The sequence below is a fragment of the Punica granatum genome, chromosome 8, assembly GCF_007655135.1.
Source record: "Punica granatum isolate Tunisia-2019 chromosome 8, ASM765513v2, whole genome shotgun sequence".
Classification (NCBI taxonomy): Eukaryota; Viridiplantae; Streptophyta; class Magnoliopsida; order Myrtales; family Lythraceae; genus Punica; species Punica granatum.
Window position 1 is genome coordinate 8,458,735 of NC_045134.1, and position 24,745 is coordinate 8,483,479.

At 37.9% G+C, this 24,745-nt stretch overlaps 1 protein-coding gene, 1 long non-coding RNA gene and 1 pseudogene across 3 annotated transcripts; 2 read left to right on the plus strand and 1 right to left on the minus strand.

The window, feature by feature from the left end:
* The first annotated feature begins 4,493 nt into the window (after positions 1-4,493).
* LOC116187214 lies at positions 4,494-10,444 on the plus strand (annotated as a pseudogene).
* Positions 10,445-10,706: 262 nt separating this feature from the next.
* On the minus strand, positions 10,707-15,014 carry LOC116187216. Of its 2 annotated transcripts, XR_004152009.1 has the most exons (7): positions 14,847-15,014; positions 14,646-14,749; positions 13,818-14,458; positions 13,138-13,724; positions 11,991-12,323; positions 11,297-11,375; positions 10,707-10,956 (listed from the first exon to the last, which is right to left on the minus strand). It is a non-coding gene; the product is annotated as an uncharacterized LOC116187216 (long non-coding RNA). The 2 variants fall into 2 exon arrangements; XR_004152008.1 differs by lacking the exon at positions 10,707-10,956 and having other exon boundaries at positions 10,972-11,375.
* Positions 15,015-19,508: 4,494 nt separating this feature from the next.
* On the plus strand, positions 19,509-23,975 carry LOC116188690 (TMV resistance protein N-like). The gene is made up of 4 exons (XM_031518174.1): positions 19,509-19,996; positions 20,680-21,781; positions 21,979-22,263; positions 22,359-23,975. The coding sequence occupies exons 1-4, from the start codon at positions 19,509-19,511 to the stop codon at positions 23,973-23,975; spliced, it is 3,492 nt and encodes a 1,163-aa protein (XP_031374034.1).
* The last annotated feature ends 770 nt before the right edge of the window (positions 23,976-24,745 follow it).

The following is a 24,745-nucleotide window of genomic DNA, read 5'->3' on the forward strand; positions in this document are numbered from 1 at the left end:
GAAACATTTTTCCTCTTTTTTTAAAAAAATTTTTTCCTTCGTTTTAGGTTATGTGTAATGCTTTTTCTCCCTTTATCCATATGAAAAGAGCCAACAATGAGAATTAATTTCGTTGTTAATTTATTTTCATAAATTTATAAAATGTAAACATTTTCATTTTCTTAAAGTCCATCATGTCTTCCTTTACTTAGTATTATTTTAAAATTCTATGCGTACCTCTCTTTTTATGAACAAAACTATAAGCTTTACATAAACCATTTAATACATTCAAAACACCCTCCATGAAATAAAAAGAAAAATGATATCATATATGATAACATGATACCATCTTTAAATAAAATTAGATTATCTACTATCGCGAGTTCATAATTTTTACAAATAAATAGTTTTATTATTAGTTTCAGTTATACATTACATTGGTTATTACTCAAATCATCATGATGAATCAAAAATTTTAAAAATGAAGATTCTTTTCCAACTCGTGGCATCGCGCTGGGTCACCCCAGTTACAAATTAATCAATAACATTATTCTTTACAAAAATATAAATTTTCAGCATTTCACAAATCCATTTCGACCCCAATTATGAACGAAGAAGAATAAATTCCAAAAAAAACGAAACATTACTCCAAAATATTTGTTGCCATAAAAATTTGGGGCATCTTTGGGGTGAATAGAATATGGGGTATTGGAACTCGGACATTTTAATTGCAAGTCCTGCGCGTGACAGCTATAAGAGAGGTGAGGTGCTAACTAGGGCTGACAATTCATATCGTGTCGTATTTATACTTGTCGTATCTAAACGAGTTCGTGTCATCAAAGTCATAATCCGTACACGACACGATTATTAAACAGGTCGGGTTTTGGAAACACGAATACGACTTGTTTATATCCGTGTCAACCCGGATACAATACGCTTAAACTTATTTATCGAAACGTGTCATAATAGGTACACGTGTTCGTACACGACACGTTAACAAGACCCGTTTATTCGATTAGTCCAGTTACACAACACATTAACACGACCCGTTTATCCAATCAACCCAATTACACTGACATGTTAACACGACCCATTTATTTGACACGTTAACACGACCCGTTTATTCGACACATTAACACGATGCGACCTGTTTATTCCGAACAGAAATTTCTAAAAAGTTAACAAACTCATTTTATTCATAAAAATGGATCATAATCTAGGAAGTACAAAGATCATGAGATATAAGTCTTGTCTTAAAATAGATTACAATAACTTGTAATAGCATCATATCATTAATGCTTCCAAAGTAGGCATTCATCATCAAAAGGAACATAAACACATATAAATATATATGTTCACAATCACCTTCAAAAATTTTATCTAATCGTCCAGTCATCTTGAAGAGCTGATTAAAATGGGGCTTGCAGCATAACACTCCGTCGTAGGAGGAGTAATTACCTAGCTGCAGAACATACATGAAGGAAGACACTAAACAACATAGGAACCGGGGAACTCAAACTCGTCTCAAACTTATCGATCTTCACAAGAGAAGGCCATAATAAGACAATCATTCCAAGATACAACTATTGACGAATATCGAACCATTGACCAAACATATCCAGTGCGTTTGATTTCAGAGTTAAAGTTTTGAATTTGTAATTTTGATTTTGATTATGGAAAAAGACAAAAAAAATGTAGGGCCTATGGACCCTATCAGTTTTGTTTGTGTAGTGTATTAGGTAGTGTATGTGATTGTATATTGAATAATGTATAGGGCTAATCAGTTTAATTTTGGAAAAATATATTTTATTGTGTAGTGTATTGAGTTAAAGTTAAAGTTAAAACATGTAGATGGCATTTGTTTTCTCTCTGTGGACAAAAAAAAAACATGCTATATCAAGAAACATTTGCTTCGCTCTGCACTCTAATGCTTCGTAGCTTATCATCAACTTCTGTTGGACATTCTTAGGAGGTATTTCTTCAGTGCCTTTATTTTGTCTGCCCACTCTTCCTTGCATCTGCTACGAAGAAAAGACCCCGATGATCTTCAGACACAAAGGGAGATGTCCCGTAACAGAGACGGCTTCCTCGGAAAGATCAAAATAGTCCGATGGAGGAAAGTCACTCCAGAAAGCATCCGTTCCCCCGAACTTTTTGATTTTGCAATCTAGTCCCACTTCAAAAATTTCATCCAGAATGTTAGAGAGAGAGAGAGAGAGAGAGAGAGTGAGTGTGCGTGTGCGTGTGCAGGAGGGAGGGGAAGGGCGACTTCCGCAAATCGCAAATCCCAGCCACCACCGCCTCCATCGAGGTTGCCGACGACCACCGCTCCGATTTCCCCCTCCTCTCTCTCTTCGATTCGAAGAGAGAGATGGGGATTCCGGGAGGTAGTGACCCCGATCCTGACCACCAACGCCTCCGTGAGGCCGCCGGAACCGTAGAGGACACCGGCTACCTTATATGTGGCCATGAGGGCCGGGATCGGGGCCCCTTCCGCCCGCTTCCTCTCTGATCAAAGCCTTCGAGCTTTTATTTTATTTTATTGAGATTTTGATTTTTTTTTTGAGATTGAAAAAAATGTGGAGTAAAATGAAAAGAATTTCAATTATTGGTAATGTATAAATATAACGGTAGCATTTACTATCTTTACTCATCGCACTCTTTACTTAATCAGCTAAGTCAGTTAAGCATTTATTATGTTTGTTTGAAATTAAAATTAATTGCTGAAAATTTTACCACTTAAAAGAATTAGTACTTAATTAATAAAGTTTATTTCAACAATTAATTGGAGTGACCAAATACAACCTTTCAAACACTTAATTTTTAGCACTTAAAATTAAGTTTAAACAAACACCACATGTTATCATTTTTATATTTGTTTCTAGATTTGACGGTCTTCCTTGTAACTTATAAATAGGCTGCAAATAACGTGGTGGGAATGTGGTGGTCTTTCCTTGCAAGCCCGCAAATACATTTTCATCATTCATCGGTATCTTCACTATAACTCTCATAACGTCGTCTATCTATTATCTCTTGCAACCAGTGAAAATTGCTGCAGTAAATTTCTCAACAACCTGCAAATACTACACCGGAATTGCAAAGTCAGAAGTGATTTCTGTCCTCTCTCTACAGTATTCCTCTCTCTCTCTACAGAGATTTGGCCGCAATCCTCTGCTCCGCCGTGCCTCAGCCCTTATTCAGCCTACTCCGACGACCTCACAGGAGCCAATCCTATCAGTTGGTACCTCCGTACTAGTCCACCATGTCCTCCCAGTCACTATGAATGTTACATTTTGGAAATTAAATGACCCCTTGACCACAGCGAACATCAGTCCAGCTGAGCTGAGACAAAAATTTTTAAATGAGAGAGCAAGTACCGAACGATTGATGCTGAAACGTCCAATTTTTTTGACACGGTACGTTCGGATGTCAATTTATTATTTTGCATGGATTAAATTGAAAACTTCCCGGCTTACACCGTAGGCAGGGCCAATCCATTAATTGGTGTGTTTGTTTTTTAAAAATTTTTTAACTCAACTCAACTTAACTCCACTTATTTTCAATTCAACATCACAATCGTTCGGAAGGACAGGTGAACTCAATTCAACTCCACTTTCGACAAGTGGTTTTGGAACGTTTGGAAGTACAGGTGAACTCGTCGTCTCTTCTGCTAGTGGAGGAACCTTTTCCTTTTTTCAATCAATAAATCAGGGTATGGCTTAGTAAGGATACACTCAGTCGAAAGTTACTCTTTCCTATGCACTATTTGATATAAAAAAACTCAACGAATCTCGACTAATTCAAGACAAAAATGGATTGGCTCATTCAGTTAAAAAGTTGCTTTACCTTATTCCACGAGGGACTTAGCCATTGGCGAGCTCACTTATGAAGCAAAAGTATCCGTCGATTATTATTATTTTTAAATTATAATAGAGGTTTATGAATTAGTATAAGAAAAATAAAAAAAAATGTAATAAAAATATATGAGTAAGTCGTACAATGAGAATTAAATCTGCAACCTTGAAATTTAATAGATAAGAACGTGTGTCACTAATAACTAGACAAATCTCCCTCTACTAAAGAATTGAAAGAAAATAAAGAAAGTTGATTGAGACGGACAATGTCTCCGGCGTAACCCACACGATCTGCTAGGTTGAAGAGGTAAAGAAGTAGATTAGCGTTTTTTCTGGCCCACGGGTGTAGTCGTGAGGGATAGAAATGGAGATTCCACCCAAAAAAAAAAGAAAAAGAGGACTTGGAGAATTTGTATAGAAATTGCCATTAAGACTTCCAGTTAGCCCAAGCCCGACGCTTACTCTATGTACTACTTTAGTCCCTATTTATAGAAATTTTAATTATATATATATATATAGCTCGTTCCTTTTGCATAAGATCATTGACACACCAGGAAAGGTTACTAATTAAAATTAAGCACAATTAGATCCGAGCAACATTACAGTTTGAGGCAGAGTGGTCATCACCCATTAAAAAAAAAAAAAAGAGGCAGAGTGGTCATGGAAACTGAGGCATACAAGAACCCAAGTACGCCCATTGAGTACTGAGTGAGAGATTTGATGGGTCAAATGTCTCTAAAAGAGAAGATTGGTCAGATGACTATGCATTTCCCTCCCGCTGCCGCTGCCCTCCGTGATGGCTCCGTTGGTACTCTTTTCTCTTCTCTTCTCTTCTCTTCTCTTCAACTACACCAACATCTGAGGTTTTTCGTCATTACCAGTTGGTACCATTTTGTTTTTTTGCTTATGAAGTAGAGAGAAGAGCGTAAACCCGCCTAAACCCCCGGGCGGGGGGGCGCAATCTTGGCCACCATTGCCCAGGTAAGGCCTCCGCTGGGAAAATCAATTAGGAATATCGAAAAATATCTCCTAGAAATCGAAGAGAGAGGGGGCACATAAAATTGGAGTGGTGAGGTTTCAACACTGGCCCCCATCGCCATAGGCCAGGTCACCGGTGACCTCGAACAACCTCGTCTGTGGCGATGGGGCCAAAAAGCCCCTATTACTTCAATTTGAGGGGGCTTGATCTGCGATTCTTGAGAAGTGGCAGCTACGATTCCAGCCTCCACTGTTTAGTCGAGGTCGCCGCCATTGCTTTCTATCCAATCCCTCTTTATTTTTTTTGTTTTTGCAATTTTTGATTTTTAAAATTTTCTGAATTTAAAAAATATATAATAAAATAAAGGCAAAAGGTAAATGCATGGGCAATCATCTAAAGGCAATTTCAGTCTCCCTAATTTTTATCCAATCAAACACTTTTTACCTAATTATTTAAGCACTTGTTCTATTTAAATATTAAATTTTTATCACTTACTTTTAAGCACTTAAAATTAAGTCAACACAAACAAAACCTTAAATTAAGTCAATTTTTCTTTCGGTACTTTAAAATAAGTAATTTTTTTTAAATAAAAGCAAATTAAATAGGTTGTGGCACCCAATTTCTTATAAATTTATGAATTTTCGTTTATATTTTGGGATTTGACTCAATCTTAACTCTCAAAACTAAGCAATCTCACTCACTTATAGAGCCCACTTACTGACCTTGGTGCACATATAAGAAATGTGGTCTTACAACTATTTATAAACAACGCAACCTTGATCTACAACTTTGCTGCTCGGATTTGGAGTAGTAAAATAATATATATGCGAGCCTAAAAATCAGTATCACTGATATTGGTGTGTAGGAGGAGTGAATGCTGGCAGAGGGCCATGTCACAGTGCGCCGGTTAAGGACTGGGCGGACAAGGCAGATGAGTTGCAACAAGCAGCACTTCAGTCAAGGCTCGGTAATCCGCTCATACTGGGAGTGGATGCAGTTCATGGCCACAATGACGCCTATGGCACTACCATCTTTCCGCATAATGTGGGGCTAGGTGCCACTAGGTAACTTAGCATTGTTTTCTTATTCTTAATTCGTTAGGTACATAAAAGTAGCCAGGGCCAAGCTGTAGTTCGAACAAGATAGTCTTGGCTGAGGACACCTCGTGTCTCACCAAAAATTTCATTAGGTGGTTTTCTTGGTTAACTGGGACATTTACGTGAGACTGAGATGCAGAGTTGATCCAAAGGATAGGAGCAGCAAATGCTTTGGAGGCCAGGGCAGGTGGCATTAATTACACTTTTGCCCCTTGTATTGCAGTGAGTTCTGGATACTTATTTTAGTTTTATTTAATAATTTAAATTATTATACATATATATTCTATTTAAGTTTTGATGGATATATGTATAAAAAAAATTGCTCATGCACGTACTTGATCTTATTAGGCAATTTATAATTCAAAACAAATTAATTATTTAATTTATGAAAACAAGATAAAAGAATTCAAATCTCTTATTTCTTTTGGGTGCTCGGATTCCTCAATACTTTTCTCATGAAAATACATAAATATGGAAGACCAAATTAATGATAAAAAAATAATATTAAAAGATAATGAAAGTTTCTCTTAAGATTGGAATATAATGCACGTACAAGGAGTAGCGGCTATCATCTCAATGAGTTAATCAAAATGAGACTGAAATTTTTCTACGGAAACTCAAAAGTGAAATTTAGAATATTATGTTTGTGTTTATCAATGCAAGAAAAATGGCAATATATTTTAACATTATGGCAGGTTGTTAAATGAGGTGGAACAGATGCTACGAAAGTTACAGCGAGGTCCTGGAAATCATTGGAAAGATGGCTTCCATAATTACCGGCCTGCAAGGGCTTCCGCCAGCTGAGCACCCAAAGGGCCACCCTTTTATCGCCCGAAGGTAACTCGCCCAGTGCTTCAATTTGGAAGGGTGAAATGAAAAAAAGTACTAGTGTTTCTTACTAAGTTCCTGTCTTTGTTAGAAACAACATGATCGCATGCGCGAAGCATTTTGTTGGAGATGGAGGCACTGAAGGAGGGAAAAACGAGGGGGATACGAAAAGAAGTTACGAAGAGTTGGAGATGGTTCACATGGCCCTTACCTTGACTGTATCTCTTGTTGGGAATTGGTGTATGCCCTAGAGGCAATCTATAATCAGTTATGTAATATGATATCTATTTCATTATAAAACGAGGAATTTCTGTTATTGTGTAGATTGCGCTAAATATGATTTTACACAATAATGTCCTTCGAATAGTATATTCAATAGGCATCAAGTGTGACTTGATTGTGAGATCCTATAATTACCGAACATTATTCCTAAATGTCCATAGTCAAAGTATTATCGTTAATTAGGACAACGATAATACGGTTAGACTAGTGTGGGTGTTGATTGATGACCAAGTCTCACAGGTCATGGATATAGAGATATCAAATCACACCACATGTATACATTAAGAGTAATGTATATTGGACTGACCCGCCATGAGATTGCTACATGGTTTGTTACGTGATTGTCATTAGCATATTTCAAAGTGACTATAGTGTAATGGTCCTTTGACTTGAGGTCACCATGGATTCCTACATGTAATGTCATATACTTTGATACTGTCAAACGCTACCGTAACAGGTTGGTTATAAAGACAGTTATTGGGTATATCACAGAGCATGGAGAGGAATGTGAGTAACCAAGATAAAATTTGTCCCTCCTACGAAACGGGAGCGATATCTCACGGCCACTTGGTGGTTAAGTCTAAAAGTGTATGCATACCCAAATGAGTCGATATAGCGATATCGAGCTCATTTGTTCTGATAGACTTACCCAGTAAACCAAGAAAGAGAGATATTGAGCCATACAAAGATGTCATCGACCATGCCTTGGGCTCAATAGAGATATAGAGGACAATGGATTATATTACACGGTAATGTAGGTCACGAGGTTCGTCGAGAAATTGACTTTCCGATTACTTGAGTAACAGTGATGCATTGCTAGATGCCGCTCACTGTTTGTAATATTAAAATAGAGATTTTGATATTACTATCAACGTAATTGGGAACCTACAGGGTCACACACTACGACTAAATTGACGAGATATTTTGAAACAAATAAAATCGTCTAATAGAGATTAGATGATTTAAGGTGCGACCGATTAATCGGATATTTAATGAGATTAAATATGTCGATTAATTAGACTCGATTTATTAACTTCAATAGCCAAATAATAATAATAATAATAATAATAATATACATAAATATATATATGCTTGTATGTGTCTGTGCACGCATGCAAAAAAAAAAATATATATATATATATATATATATATATGTGCACATGTATATGGCTATATGTGTGTATGTATATAAGATGCTATTTGGGACATTTAATTGATTTGTCCCACATCGGTCAGGGAGTTGAAATTCTCCCCTCCAAGCCATTATATATATGACTGTGTATTGAGATGCAAAAGGATAAGATGATATGCACGTATATATATGATATACATGTATGTATATAAATGGGATTATTGAGTTGAATTGTTCAACTCATTAGGATCAATTAAGTTCAATAATTTCGGGTGTCGCATCAGTATTTCTTTCGAGTGTTGGTCGCTAGCATCGCCGATCTCGAAAACTCGTCGACAAAGTCGGTGTGGATACTGGTAAAGGCGTCACGCGTGAGACGCTTGGTCGACAGTTTTAAAATTCCAGGTACGCTTTTATTTGTAGGTCTTGGAATTAGTTTCATGGGTAGGAAATTTTGAATTTCTGTTTCTTTTTCGCTTCCGTTGGCCCCGTGGAACTAGCATCTCTCAACATGTCTGCACTGTCATGGCTTCCTTCTCAAGCTATAATGGGCAGAAGATGCATTCTAATAAGTTTCTTCTGACTGATGTTCTGAAGAACAAACTCGGGTTTAAGGTATTTGCTTCACCTCCTTGTTTTGGTAATAAAACTGGGTTTAAGATATATGCATTTTCCTGTCAACATTGAACATTAACACGGTAACCGTTCTGGCATTTGTAGGGTTTCGTAATTTCTGATTGGGAAGGCATTGATAAACTTAAAGAAAACGAAGACCCAGAAGAGGCAGGCTATCGTGTATGTGCTGCTCTAGGAATTAATGCGGGGATGGACATGGTAATACCCAAGACTTCTGATCTGGCTTGCTAGTTTAAACATTTTACATTCCCTTAGAAGCAGCTCCTTTATTCCTTTTCCTTTCTCGCAGGTTTTGGGCCCTCATGATGTCGAAAAATTTCAAGACGACTCGATGTCACTAGTGGAGGCAGGGGAAGTTCCGATCTCTAGGATTGATGACGCCGTGGAGAGGATACTCAGGGTGAAGTTTGCTGCTGGAGTTTTCGAACACCCTTTGTCCGACAGGTCGTTGCTAGATCTTGTAGGCTGCAAGGTAAAACTGCAGAAAATGTCACATAGCTTTCCGGCCTTTCCCGAGAGATTCTTCCCGTGACCTAGTCCATTAACATTGGGAAGATATGCACTTTCTGACTGATGTTCTGACTACATGAAACCTGACATGGCCCAATCTGATATATTTATGTTGTGATCAAATGATCTGCAGCTGCATAGAGAGATAGCGAGGGAGGCAGTGAGGAAGTCCTTGGTTCTGTTGAAGAATGGGAAGGACCCGGAAAAGCCTTTACTTCCATTAGACAAGAATGCCAGGAAAATTCTTGTCGCGGGAACGCACGCAGATGATCTTGGTTATCAATGTGGGGCCTGGACTGTACGCTGGATCGGCGACAGTGGCAGGACAACAATTGGTATGCACGGAGTTGCGTCCTTCATTTTTGCTGCAATCTTACAGTTGTAGGTTCTGCAGTGGTTGTCAAAGCTTAGTTTCGAAATTTGACTCTCCAGTTTAGTTTTTGTGGCGTGATCAGTGGAATTTGTTTTGGTTTCTGTTATATAGGGACCACCATTCTTGATGTCATTAAACAAACAGTTGGACCTGAAACAGAAGTCATATTCGAGCAATGCCCATCAGTGGACACATTATCAGCTCATGATTTTGCATTCGCCATTGTGGCTGTTGGTGAAACTCCATATGCAGAATATATCAGCTCGAAGACTGAACTTGTTATCCCTTCTGATCTAGCTGATATGATATGTTCAGTTGCTGATAGAGTACCAACACTTCTTGTTTTGATCACTGGGAGACCTATAGAATTAGAGCCAGAGATGCTTGAGAAGATTGATGCTTTGGTTGCTGCCTGGTTGCCTGAGACTGAAGGAAATGGAATCACATATGTAGTTTTTGGAGATTATGACTTTGTGGGACGATTACCTGTCTCATGGTTCAAGAGGCTTGACCAATTGCCAATGGATCCCGGCTCTGCCTTATACGATCCTCTGTTCCCATTTGGCTTTGGATTGACATACAGCCCAAAAATGAAAACCAACAGCATTTAGGCCACGGGTGGGCAATAAGTTTAGCTTCTATGTCAAGACATGCATTAATTATATTCCTCTATATTTATTTGGAGACATGTTTTTTTTTAATAATTTCCATGTATCTGTGTTTATCTGATCACCTTTACAAAGTACCACAGAATGTCATGTAAGTTACTTTTTATAGAGTTCAATGTCAGATGACCGTCGTAAATGTAATATATTTGGCCTATCATATCTTATATATATATATATCTATTCCTACCATTGCCTTCAACATCATCCAGGCTCGCACAATGGTTCACCTTGAGAGTTAGCTTGGACAAAGGAGGCGAGAGCTGTGGTGCAAATCCCAGATATGGGTAAACTAATTAGAGTACCTTGAGTTGATAGGGCACATAATCAGTTGTCATTTGAAACATCAAGAGGTTCAGCTGAACAACTCCTCGACCAAGATGAATACACTAGGAATAACTCCAATTGCCTATCAAAAGTTCATGATGAGCTCGCGTTCTGGGGTTACCGTTACAAGAACCATCTGGACAGACATCCCTCTACTTCTATAATATGACATCTGCAGTTCTAGAACCATAATGAAGCCAAAGATGTAAAGATCAAATCTTGAAGAAGGATGTGTAATCTTCACTACAGACCTTTTCATGAGCGAACAGACTGTAAACCCTTGGCACCAGGAAGCTGGGAATGCCCAAACAAAAAAAATTCAGAAGCTGAGAAGTTGAAGTTAATCGCTACAACTCTCAAGGACCCTTCAGTTTAGAAAAGATTGACCAGCATACATATGTACCTCGTCGATGTCAACAATTAGCAGCACCCTTGATGTGGAATATAAATATATGGTTTCACTTTCTAATAGTAGATTTTGCATTTCCAAACTTTGAAATCTTCTATCCCCATTGTATGATGAAGTTCCAATTCGAAGTTCACACGACCGGTAATGGACAGTACTTAGGACTCGATCATCTTTTGGCAATAAAAGTAGAATTTATTGAAGAAGAAAGGAAGCAGACTTCATTACACTGAGCCAATGCCTTGTCCAATGCAGGATTTTAGAATGGTTAACTCCAGGCTCCAGCTATGGCCAACGGTCCACTGCCCTGCACCATGCATTTTGGCTGATATGAAATTTTTGGCTGCGCTCGAGCCAAGCTTTATTCAGCTCAAAACGGTAGGTCTAAAAGATGTAAAAAAAGAAAGAAAGAAAGAAAGAAAAAAAAAAAAAATATATATATATATATATATACAGGTCTCTCTCTAGCTCGTGTGAAATTAAGTACCTTTCCATGAAGGTAAAGTATATTTTGAAAGGGCCACTACTATTTTTGAATCTATATTAGTATCTTACAATGCACTCAAAATATGAACCATAGATTTCAAAATTGAGCCAAATACATCACATTCGGAGTATAATATTAGGTTTATTTGGAGGAAAATATGTAAATTGCAATGGTAGCTTTAACCTCAAGTGATGTTTATGTAACTGCAGAAAATGATGTCGAGCATCTACCTTCTTTTTTACAACAACTGAGCAATGGATATTGTTTTCACTGAGTGAAATTCATGAAAATTTAGTTACATGCTGTCCCATCCGTCTTGCAGAAATGGAATACACCAGAAGAAAGCACCATTAAACCAATTAATCCAGAAATAAAAAGTGAAGCCTAACAAAGAACACGAAGTAAACTATTACTTAAAGAAACAAAATATCTGACCTGCTATATCGGAGTGTGAGAGGAGTCACTAACAGCGAGGGACATGCAGGCATTATGATAGCAGACTCTGCTCTCCTCATGAGTCACGATCTGGATGATTGCTACTAATTCCTGAATATGGGGGTCGGACACTCGCTCACCCCATGGGACAATGTCAGACTTTCTCATCAAGACCTGGAATCTCTTCTCTGCGGCCTTGTACTCTTATTAACGTTCGTAGATTCCTCAAGTGCGATACATTGTGTACTCTCCTGAGGGACGCGCAATAGACTATGTCCAAGTACTTTAAACTAACTGGCAGTTGAGGCCCTAAACTTCTTAGTGAATCACATCCTGCAATGAATGATTCTTGTAAAGATTCCATCTCCCAAGGCAGACGAATCGATGATCTTCGTTACTTCATTGCAGCATTCTACCCTTAGCTGCTGTAGTTTCTTTAAGCACGACAGATCTGGTAATTTTCTCAGACAACTGTAATAAGATATCGTCATACTCTTCAGATTTGCTGGCAGGTGATGCCCGATTATTTTCAACGACTTGCAACTAGAGAGGTACATATCTTCCAGTGACTCTAGCCCTCCAAGACCCGGAACCCTTACTAGTTGTTCGCAGTGGTCTATTGCCAACACCTCTAGAATCTTTAAGTGTGAAAGAAGATACTAACAGTCTCTTTAAACTTGCTGGAGAATTTTAAATAGGATAAGCTCTTCAAGTTGGAGAGGCTGCTGGGCAGCTTTGTATCCATTTTCAAACACTTAAGAATTGAATTTGATAGACTTGATGGGGGCTGCGGCAAACATTCCAAGTCTTGGCAACCCAACTCAAGCGAGTTCAATTGGGAGAAAATGCCCAGTAGTTCAGTGGGTAGGGTGGTGACTTTTGAAAGGTAAAATACAAGGCTGTTCTCCGATTTTGACGGATTCCAAATAGAATGTCTCTCTACCTCTGCTACCTTGCATGGCCACATGTAATTCGAAAATTTGACATGGTCAGCACGTATTCTTTTGTTGATATTGGCTAACTCCAAATCAATCAGTTGGGTTAGATTTAAGAGATCTGGGACTCTTTAATAGCACTGACGTGAACTTTAAACTAAGCAAAATTTTCAGAAGCATTGGCAAATCTTCAAGTTTATTAGTCTACTAACCAGAGGGTTTGGAGCAAAGAAAGCTTTCTTATTGTTGAGGGCAGCATGCATATTTTGGTGTGCGATAGCACCAATACTCTCAACCTGGACAATCCCCCAATTTGCCTTGGGATTTCTCCTTTCGGAGAACTCGGAGCATCCAACTCTTCAAGCTTCTTCGTGTTTCCGATGGAGCTTGGTAACTCATGGGCGTTGCAACTGCTCATCTTGATCACTTCCAACTCCTTCAGCTTCCCAATAGAATCAGGCAACTGAAATCGGCCAGTATTTGCCCAAAATCTTAAAGCTAGATGTTTTGTCATAGCTTACTCGGTAAGGGGGTGAGCTTCTCCTTGAAACAGAGCAGTGCGTTAGTTCAACTGGAACCGATATGCTAACTGAAAGGAAATGGTGTGCCTGGACACAAATCATGAAATTTTTTTCTTAGATTGAGTTCCGAATTCAACATCATGCATGCAGGAGTGAGAGAATCTTGCACCGAATAACTAGGGAAAACTGTAGTCAACTTTGCCTTCCATGCTGCTCCATAATTCAGGGGAGAGAGCAAAAGACGAGCTCCGTTATGGTTACAAGAACCTCCACAGGTGCTGCAGTATGACATGTACAATTCTGGAATCAAAGTGAAATCAAAGATGGAGACGTCAAATTGTGATGAAGGATGTGTACTCTGCTTTACGGACCATTCTGTGTGATCACTGAGACCCCTTGCCACCAGGAGGCTTGGAATGATGACAATCCAGAAGCTTAATGGCTTGAGCAGGTAGAAGTTGAAGTTAACCCCGCCAACTCTCAAGGACCCTCCAGTTTTGAAAAGATTAACAAGCACACGTTAACGAAAACTAGCAGCAACCCTCCAGATATGGAATATATGGATTCATGTCTTAGTAAATTTTGCATATCCAAACTCTGAAATCTTCTATCCCTGTTTTAAGATAAAGTTCCAGATCGAAGTTAACACAATATGTAATTGACGGTACCTAAGACTAGATCACCCTTTGTTGATGAAAGTGGAACTAATTGATGATAAAGGATATGGATTTTATTACACAGAGCCAATGCCTTGTCCAACTTAGGAAATGAGAATGGGTAGCTCCAGGCTCCAGCTATGGTCAAGAGTCCACTTTCTTTGCACTGCGCATTTTAGCCTGATATCAATTTTCGGCTGAGCTCGGCGCTTTACTCAGCCCAGAAAAGATTGGCCTAGAAGACGTAAACAGCTCCCGCTAGCTCCATGTGCGAAATTAAGTGCCTCCCCGTGAAGGCAAAGTACACTTAAAGAGAGGCTGTACTATTTATGTATCTTCACTAGTAATTCTGCAATCTATTCAAAATATGGATAGTAGATTTCAAAACCGAGAAATGCCATATACGTCACAGTCAAACTATATAATTAGCATTATTTAGAGGAATATAAATTGCAATGGGTAGCTTAGTGATTTGCAATTTTCATTCATTTGTATTGTTAAGTGATGTTGATGTAACTGCAGAAGATGACTCCGAGTGTCTACCTCCTTTCAGCAGCAGTTGAGCAATTGATCTCATTTTCACCAAGTGAAATTCAGGAAAATGCAGTTACATACTGCCTCATTCATCTTGCGGAAATAGAACAAATCTGAACCAAGAGAGAATAAAACCATTAAACCAATCAATCCATTAATCAACAGGCAAAGCCCAACAATAACACTTAAAGAAACATAAAAATATCTGACCTGCTAATTTGGAGCGTGAGAGGAGTCTCTGTAAGCCATGGAAGCATTGAGCATTGTGATAACAGAAGGCGGTCTCCTCACGATCTGGACAATCGCAGCTAATTCCTGAATTTGGGGGGTGAAACATGCGAGGGGATAAATCAAAACTTTCTCTTCATGCATTTTAGTTCTCAAAGACCTCGAATATAATCTCCACTGCGGCCTTGTATTCTCAATATATACTTGCAGATTCTTCAAGTGTGATGTGATACATCGGGTGCTTTCCTGAGAGATGGGCTAAAGTCTATGTTCAAGTACATCAAATTAAGTGGCAGTTCAGGCCCTAACCTTTTCATTGAATTGCAGAGACCACAAATAATTAATTGCAATGATTCCATCTCTCCGAGGCCCACAATCTATCTGGATCATTTGCATGGTACTATAATTAAATGGAACTGAAGAACTTGCTGTTCAGTTGTTGTCTTCTGTTATTATTCTAGCTTGTTTGCGATTTTGTACATGCAGGTGAAGAAATGAAAAAAAGAAACTGAGATAATTATAATTCAGTAAGCCAACAGCCCCCTTTCTCGGTTGAATCATAAACTTCACCCGCCTTAGTTGACATGAGAAGAATAACTATAAAATAACTTTTTTTTTATGGGAGATTCTACCACGGTTGTTTGCAAAAAGAAAAATAATCATCGTGATTGTTTTATTTTCAGCCATTGGATCGGATCTTGAATTTTGTTCCCAATCCCTTCATTAGGACAATTATGTAAATTGTGGTTATCATTTTCTTTTCAAAATTTTCACAGTCGTATCATTAAAATTATTTTTTATTTTCCAAAATTAAGAAAATTAAATTTCTTATGGAAAAGTTAATGGAAGTCATAAGTGGCTATAAGTGAGACTATTTTGATATTACATGGTTTAATAATGTCTTACAACTTTGGATTTTGGCGATATTTGGGAAAGAGAGCAAAGTTGGGGTATTTTCTCAAAATGAACCCATTTAAAAATTGCTCTAACCACATTTTTCTCTGCAAAATCGATGTGCAAAACTATCAAAAAGGGGAAGTTTTTATTTTTCCTCCTCAGTTTATGCGGTTAATTGCTTTCCTTCGCGTTGTGATAGTTCAAGTGTTCACATAAACTAAGAAAATGCTTGTGGCAATGCTGCAGAGATCGAAAAAAATTGTTTACTGATCAATAAGAAATGAAAATTTTGATCTAGGTCTAAAAACTTTTTACAATTCAAATTAATGTGACATGTTCATGAATTTTCAAGCAGATACTGATAAAACGAATTTTGATTAAAAGCATGATATATATAGTAATAGAAATCAGCGCATAGGACTCGCATACATATAAAAGGTTCAGTATTAAAATTTAGATAATAATTAAATTTGTGTACGTGACATTTGAGTGTATTTAAAACTAAATTTGCAAGAAAAAGACAAGACATTTTTTTTTGGGCTATTGTACTCTTTATTTGTCTCTCCCCGTTCTATGTCCCTCAAACTTTCATTCCTTCCTTAGATTCTTTCATAATTTTTTTTGATAAGTTAGATTCCTTGATAATATTTGTTCTAAATTTGTTTCTTAGAAGAAGAAATGCACTTAAATCTATTTCTTGAATTTGAATATTTCAAATTGTATTTTATACTCCCATAATTTAGAGCATATTTATGCTATGTTCGTGACACATGTTATGTACTCAATTAATAGCAATTATATATACATTTGAATATGTAATAAAATTAGAAAAAAATTTACTCAATCTATACTATAAGTTGATTACAGAGGAAGTTGGATATTCTATAAAATTGAATCAAGTTGAAGTGAAATTTAATTCCCTTTATTTTAGTCAGTATCAGTGTTATCAGAATCGGACCGGACATCGAACCGGTCAAGTTATGGGTTCATGGGTTCAACCGAGGTTCGATGGGTCGGACCGTATGTTTAATTATAAAATAAATAAATATTTATTATTTTAAGAAAATAATATAAAATACATGAAAATAGAGAGTTGCTTTCTCTAGTAAAGGACATAGCACCCTGAGAATAACACTTACAGGTCGGCAAGTATGAAACAAGGAATCCAGAATAAGGAAATTGATTGCCCGGGATTGGGATGCCTCATACAAGAATTCGAAAATCATATATTGTATCCCAAGTGCTGATAAAGCCAATTTCTTCTTCATATCTTCTTCAATTCTCTCGCCACTCTTCAAGTAAATAAGAAATAAGGAAAAGTCGACAACAGGAAATTAATAATGAGAACAAACAAAAGCGCTAAACCTCGGCAACAGAGGAATGAGTCAGATTGCTACTATCTGATCCCCACCTGGCAGAGACACACTGTTGACTCGGGGCATCTAAATGTAGCAGACCAGCCAATAAGGAATTTCTGGAGCTTCTCCAACCACAGCCCAGGAGGATCCCTCCATCAATTTCAACTCTTGAAGCCATCTCCGGACTCTGCAATCACATAAGCTGCCGCTCGAAGGAGAAGATGAAGGACTCTGGTCAGTGGTTTGGATTCTGTCGCTCGAAGGAGAAGAGGAATCTTCTCGAGACTCTAGAGTCTACTCTGCCACTCGAAGGAGAAGAAGAATGTCGCGATGCTCAAGCTCGAAGCAAAGAGCGAAGATCGATGACGGATCACTGATGAAGATGAACTGAGTTGAGAGGAGAAGAGCGAAGATGACAATAGTCAGTTTGATGATATTGCACGGAGAGTTGTTGATTTATATATAAAATTATATTTTAAAAGCATTTTACCTAATTGTACTATTAATGACAATTGATCATTTACAAGTATAAAATATAATATAAGCACTCACAGTCCCTTGCGTTATATTACTCGAGCCAATTGTTTAATTTATAAAAGAAATTATTTCCAAATTATGTCAGACCAAATTATTCAACTTTATCAATATTCTTTCATATTTCCACACGTGCCTTATTAAATTTATTCATGTAGGCTTAAAAATTCTATCTTTTTTAAGTCAACAAATCTTAGTTGTTTATATCTATTAATAGTGTGATTATTGTTTCCATTATGAAACTTTTGTTATGTTCATATAACATAACTTGTAATACATATGTATACGTAAGCGTGCAATATACTAATGGATTCTTCAAATTTTATAACTGATTCCATAATTTTGGGTTAATATTGATTCATATAATTCAAATTTAACTTGAGTAACTAATCTTGTGTATTACGGCAAGTCCTTGAATATTATTAATATATACGTATATAATTATTATAGTTTTACAGAAAGACAAAAAGAACAAAAGCAGAATTATGAAGAAAAGAAAGGGAAAATCGGAAAATGGAAGGAAAAAAGAAGCAAAGGGTACTAGATGCGGAGGAGTTTCTAACTTGGAAAGTCAAGGATAGACACCCATTTGAGCCAATGTTTTTTTTAAATTCTTGTCCCTCCATTTTTAAAGCAACTTGTTATTGAAAAAAAAAAGTAAAAAAAAAAAATGTCAGATCGACAGTTGTCCGGCCCGATTTGCGGAGGAACCGGCTTTATGTGTTTTATTAAAAAAAGAAAAACATGAAAAATTTGTCAGGCCCACAACGTCCATCTCGATTTGCGAAGGGATTTATTTTAAAAAGTTATACTAAAATAGATATACAGAAAATTCAGCATATTACTTTACTTACTTGAATAGTATTATTAGATTTGCAGGCGCTTTGTAATTTACTCTTGTTTTATTTTTGTTATGGGATGTGGAGTCTCAAGATTCTTGAATTCGATTTGGCAGGAGAACTTTTGTTGACCCTCTAATTATTCTACCAGACCGAAACTTGATTTCGATGGTGTACCAATATTTAACAAACTGTCGGTCGATCATCACAGGGAAGGGGAATAGATAAAGCAGCCACCTGCTAAGGTACTCAAGGAGGACATGTTATGACGAATTTAAAAGTTGAGGATACAGATTAGAAGTTTGAGGACCAAGCTTGAGGGTACCGAAGCCTAGGGGAAACTCTTGCACTTTTGAAAAGTCTGGGGACCGATTTGATATAATCTCTATTATTATTATTACCCTCCCGCATTTATCGGGGCAGTTGGGCTTTGCTATTGTCGGTGGTCTTGGTGGTGCTTGCGGGGAGCAGAGCAGAAGCAGCTCCATCTCTCGTACTGTCTTTTTTTTTTTTGGGTTAAATTGTCGCACCATCTTTTTGGACAATAACACACACCTGAGCCCCGACTTATATAGGAAAAGTTTCTTCATTAGAAACGTGCTATCTTTAATTAAAAATAAAAATAAAAATAAAAGAGAAAGAAAAATATGTGCCGTTTTCCACCTCCAAGGACCACACCTGATATAAGTGTTATTAAAACCAGGCCAACATTGATACACTAAATCGGTAATAATATTTTGTGGATATATTTCCTTCATAATTTTCTCTCATATAACTCATAAGATTTCTGATATTATCTCCTGTTAATATTTTATGCAATATTATTTCCTATTTCTAACCTTATATTGGCAACTACATCGTCTTGTTATTTGTTATTAAATATTTTACTAAGATTTCAATAACCTAATATCGAACTTCCGTAAAATCTCTATAAATATCTCTCTCGGCTTATCCCTATATAAAATTGTCAAACTTTGCTTCCTTCACAGTAACTTGCCATTCGAGTTCGAATCACCATGGATGTCTCCGAGAGCTCATCTTTGGCTGCCGGAGCCTATGAGTACGATGTTTTCTTGAGTTTCAGAGGCTCTGATGTGACACTAGGTTTTGCCGAAGTCCTCTTCCACGGCCTCAAGAATGCAGGGGTTCGCGTCTTCTGGGACGGTGAGGGGCCTGTCCAGGGAGATTTTCTCCCTGATGGTCTTCTTCAGGCAATCAAGCGCTCTAGAATCTTCATCCCTATCTTCTCGAAAGATTATACTTCCAGTAGGTTTTGCCTCGAGCAGGTCGTAGGAATGCTGGGGTGCCGGGAACGAGAGGGCCACATGGTCATCCCGATATTCTATGATGTTGATCCAAGCGATGTAAGAAAGCAGAGGGGGACCACTGGGGAGTCTTTCGCACTACATGAGAAACGTGGAGTCGACCCCGATAGGATTCAGACATGGAGGCAGGCTCTTCAAGAGGTTGCGTCCTTGAGCGGCTGGGAACTACACGATAATGAGTAACTCTTATTCCTCTTGCTTCTCCTTTTTCGGTAATAGACCGACCCAATATGGATTTTCAAGTCATTAGTATTTGTGCACTGCTGAAATTCACCCTGCACGCATGTGTTCATTGTAGTTTTGCACGCATGTGTACTTAATTAAACGAACTTATACAATGCATGTAATGGATATCTTCTTTCAATATCAGATATTGTCATTAATTTAAGTCCAGCTCATCAAATTTTATAGTGCATACTATCTTGTAATGATGAAACTGTTGGCAACCACAATAATGTCATCAACTATCAACAAATTGATCAAATTAAAAGTAATAAATGTGTGGAACTTGGAGGGATCAAAATGGACCGCCATGTTCAAGGCTTAGATTTTATATATCATGTCTTGCTGTAATTACTTACAAAACTGGGACAGTTTACCTGGCAGTTTCTTTATCTTCAGTTTACAAACGTTTGAACCAAGAATGATCTGTATGTGATATACAAAATTTATAAAGGAAAAGCACCGTAGGAATGTAACCTAACTTAGCAATATTAACATAGTAAAATCCATGTCCTTCCGTTTACATTTGTTCAAATACCATAATGTCTCTTTCATATGACACCTCATATGTACCCTAAACTTATTATCCGACAACTATTTCTTACATTCACCTCTAAGAAAATGTTTTATTATATTGCAGTTTCAAGAGATTCAGCAAGTTTGTTGTAAGTGCAACTCTAAACAAGCTTAAGGGAAAACATGAAAATGTCCTAGTTGGATTGCATGGTCAAGTAGAGGAGCTGAAGAGGGCGTTAGATCTTGAATCTAGAGATGTGCTGTTTGTGGGTATTCATGGAATTGGTGGTATTGGTAAGACGACTTTGGCCAAAGCCGTTTTTGACCAACTCTCCGCTCACTTTGAAGGCTACAGCTTTCTCAGAGATATTCGAGAAACATCAAAAGACAAGGGTCTTAAATATTTGCAGGATCAACTACTGAGAGACATACTTGGTGCTGACACTGATTATGGAACCAGGATATTAAGCCATAGGTTTCTCGAGAAGAAAGTTCTTATTGTTCTTGATGATGTTGATGATCGGCGGCAGATCAAAAAGCTAGTCGGAAAGTCTAGTTGGTTTGTTGCAGGAAGCAGGATCATTGTTACAACAAGGGATATTAAGGTGTTGGCAGTTGAGCATGAAACAAGAGACGGACGCTTCGAGGAGTGGCCTGACGAAGTTCGGCTTTTTAAAATGGATGGAATGAAATCCAGTGAAGCTCTTCAACTTTTCTGTAGCCATGCTTTTGGAAAAGTCCTTCCTCCTGACGACTACCTAAGTACATGTGAGCAAGTTGTTTCTGCACTACGTGGACTTCCTTTGGCCATTGAGATAATAGGTTCATCCCTATATCGCAAACCTGAAAATGTATGGAAGGCTACAATGGAGAAATTGGAGAACCCACCTGATCAAGAACTTCACTCAAAACTGATGATCAGTTATGAGGCACTAGACAATGAGGCAAAAGAAATATTTCTTGATATTGCGTGTTTACTCAATGGTAGAGAAAAATCTACTGCAATCTACATGTGGGATGCTTGTGAACATTTCCCGGAAGAGAAACTTGAAGTCCTCATCTTCACGTCTTTCATTAAAATTTTGGGTGACAATAGGTTATGGATGCATGACGAGGTCAGAGATTTTGGAAGAAAAATTGTCTGTGGAGGAACCATTATCGATTCGGCCAAGGGTAGTAGGTTGTGGGCCAACAAGGAAGTCCTGGACGTGCTAAGGAGCAAAGAGGTAAATCACATGAGAATATCATCTATTCTTGAGTAATTTAATCTGATAGCTCATTATATAGATTATTTCACCTCTTCATTTATTAGAAAAAGATTTGATTTTCTATAATCTCTTATTGAAGTAAATTGCTTGAGTAGCGGTCCTTGGATGGATCATATCTTGCAGCTTCTTATCACCTCTTGTGGACTTCATGGCAGGAAAATGGAAATGTTCGAGGTCTCAGGCTACAGTTTGATGAATTTCTGCGAGAATGCTCTTTTCCAAATGAAGAACTTGGAAGATTGCCGAATCTAAGGTTTCTTGAATTGTCGGGGTTTCCCTTTGCAGTAAAGCTTGGCCTACCAAAATTAAGATGGCTTTCGTGGCATTTTTGTCCTCCAGATGTTGCAGCAACTAACCTACATCTGGAAAATTTAACGATTCTTGACCTTTCACACAGTCGTATCGTTGATCATCAGTTGGGTGAATCGGGTCAACTTGGGGTAAAACTTCTTTTCCACGAATTCATCTCTGTTTTCATTGTTTTTCCAGTCAAGTTTTTGTTTGACTATCTTCTATGTGAATAACTATTCTGCAGATGGCAAAGAATCTGAAAGTCCTCAATCTGACAAGTTGCAAAAGCATAACCAAAACCCCCATTTTCTCTGAGTGCATGATTTTGGAGAGGTTGATTCTGGAAGATTGTGAAAATTTGGTTGAAATTGACAGCTCCATTGGGAAGTTAAAGCAGATTGTGCACTTGAACCTCAAGGGATGCAATTCTCTTAAAGCATTGCCTGACGAACTGGGTTCAGCTAATGCTCTGACGGAGATCGTCATGAAAGGGAATGGTCAGTCTTTCAACTTACAAGAATCAATTACCGGTCTTACATCCTTGTTGGTTCTGGAAATAGTTCACGTGAAAATTGTCGATCCCTTACGTATTGGAAAGTCTGAGAGTCTTGAGAGCCTAATCTTATCTGAGTGCACTGGAATCAAGGAACTTCCAGAATCATGTCAGTTTTTCCAGTCATTGGTCATGTTGGATCTATCAAGGATGGACGTTACTAAATTACCTGACTCCATAGGAGATATGAAGAAGTTGAAAGTGATAAATATGGAATATAGTTTAATATCTGAGTTGCCTAAATCTATTGGGAAGCTGGAAAAGCTTGAAGAGTTGCTAGCCAAACATTGCGAAGGTTTGCAAGGAGAAATTCCAAGTGAAATTGGGACCTTATCCTCCTTGACCATCCTAGATTTGTCCTTCACCAGAATTTCATCATTGCCACCAACATTGAGTAAGCTCTCCAATCTCCAGACACTCAATTTAGAATTCTGCCATGAGCTTAGAGAATTGTCTGGGCTTCCGAAGAGTTTGGTCACTCTGCATGTCATGTCTAAGAAGCTAGAGGAGCTGCCGGATTTTTCGGAGATGAGTAGTTTGACTGATCTGCAGTTATTTTGCGCAGTTGATAAGTTTCAAACTAACATCGGGAAGTTATCCAGATTGGAGAAGTTGGAGTTGTACATTCCAAGAATAAAAACCCTCGAGTTTGGCGATACGTCTCAGCTCAGATCATTTTCTTTATGTTGCAGGGAAATAGAAACTATACACCAGTTGCCGTCAACTTTGTTGAGGTTGTCTGTGGCACATCTCAAGGGAACTATGAAATTTCCAAGTATCGGCAACTTGAAAAGATTGGCATTCTTAGAGTTCTGTAGCTGTTCAATGGGCAGCGATGAATTTGGAAATCTGGGAGTTGTGGAGTTAAAATCATTGGACCATCTCTCTGCAAGCAAATGCAACTTTAGCAGTATCAGTGGACCTCCTCTGCCAGAAAGATTGAAAGTGTTATCCATGAGGGAATGCAATTTTCTTGATGGCTTACTTGATCTGTCAAGTCTCAAGAGTTTAATGAGCTTGGAGATAATGGATTGCCAACTGTTGACTGAGATTAGAGGTTTAGGAAAACTCGAGTCCGTGGAAGAAATCATTATCTGCTACTGCAATTCTTTGGAAACATTGGGCGATTTATCTGATTTGGAAAAGCTTGAAGCTCTCCACATAGATAGTTGCAAGAAGCTCGTTGAAGTTAGGGGTCTTGGAAGAGTAAAATCTTTGAAGCGCTTGGAGATTTATGGTTGCAAGTGTTTGGAAAGTTCAGTGCATGTATCAAATTCCAGGAGGAGAAAACGGGATGTGCTTACATAAAGGCAAAGCTGGGTCTTGAGGCATACTAGAATGTCATGTCAAAGAAGGGAGTGTCATGTCCAGAATGGCATTCATGGCGAGAGACTTCAATTAGAATATGTATGCTCTTTACTTTAAAGCAGTTAACCTAGATACTATTTTCTTTGCTTCTTTTCGGTACATGCAACTTCTTACAGGAGCTGGAATTGTCTGTATTGAGTGCTTAATTATTAAGTAGGTTTCCACTTAATCATTAACTGCTTTAATATTGCTTCTTTTCGGTACATTCCCCTAATTATTGTGTTTGTTTGGACTTAATATTTCAGCACTTAATTTATGTGCTGAAATTTTAAGCACTTACTAGAATGAGCGCATAAGTGGTTATGTCAAATTTGTTTGGGAAGCAAGGATTGAAATTTTGAAACTTTGTGGTGTGAGATTTACATGTCAGCCTCATATCTTCTTTTCTTTTCTTTTCGAAAATGGGTGGCACGTGGGGCGAGCATGTGTAATTGATCATTGCGTGATTTACTGATTCATTCAATCAAGTCATGTGATGTCTTTTTTTCACGAACAAGGTCAATTCCATTACCGATGTTGAAATTTCGATTCGGTGCTTAATTGACTTGTCCAACACTTTGAGGAATTGGAATTTTAGAATACAGTGAATTAATTATGCATGGCTTCCTGCTACCTCGCGACCCCTTGGCTGAAAATCGGTTTTGATGCTGCAGTTTGCTCAAGTTGGTCATGTCTGGCAGCTTTCCATTGGATCCTCTTTGCTTAGCACT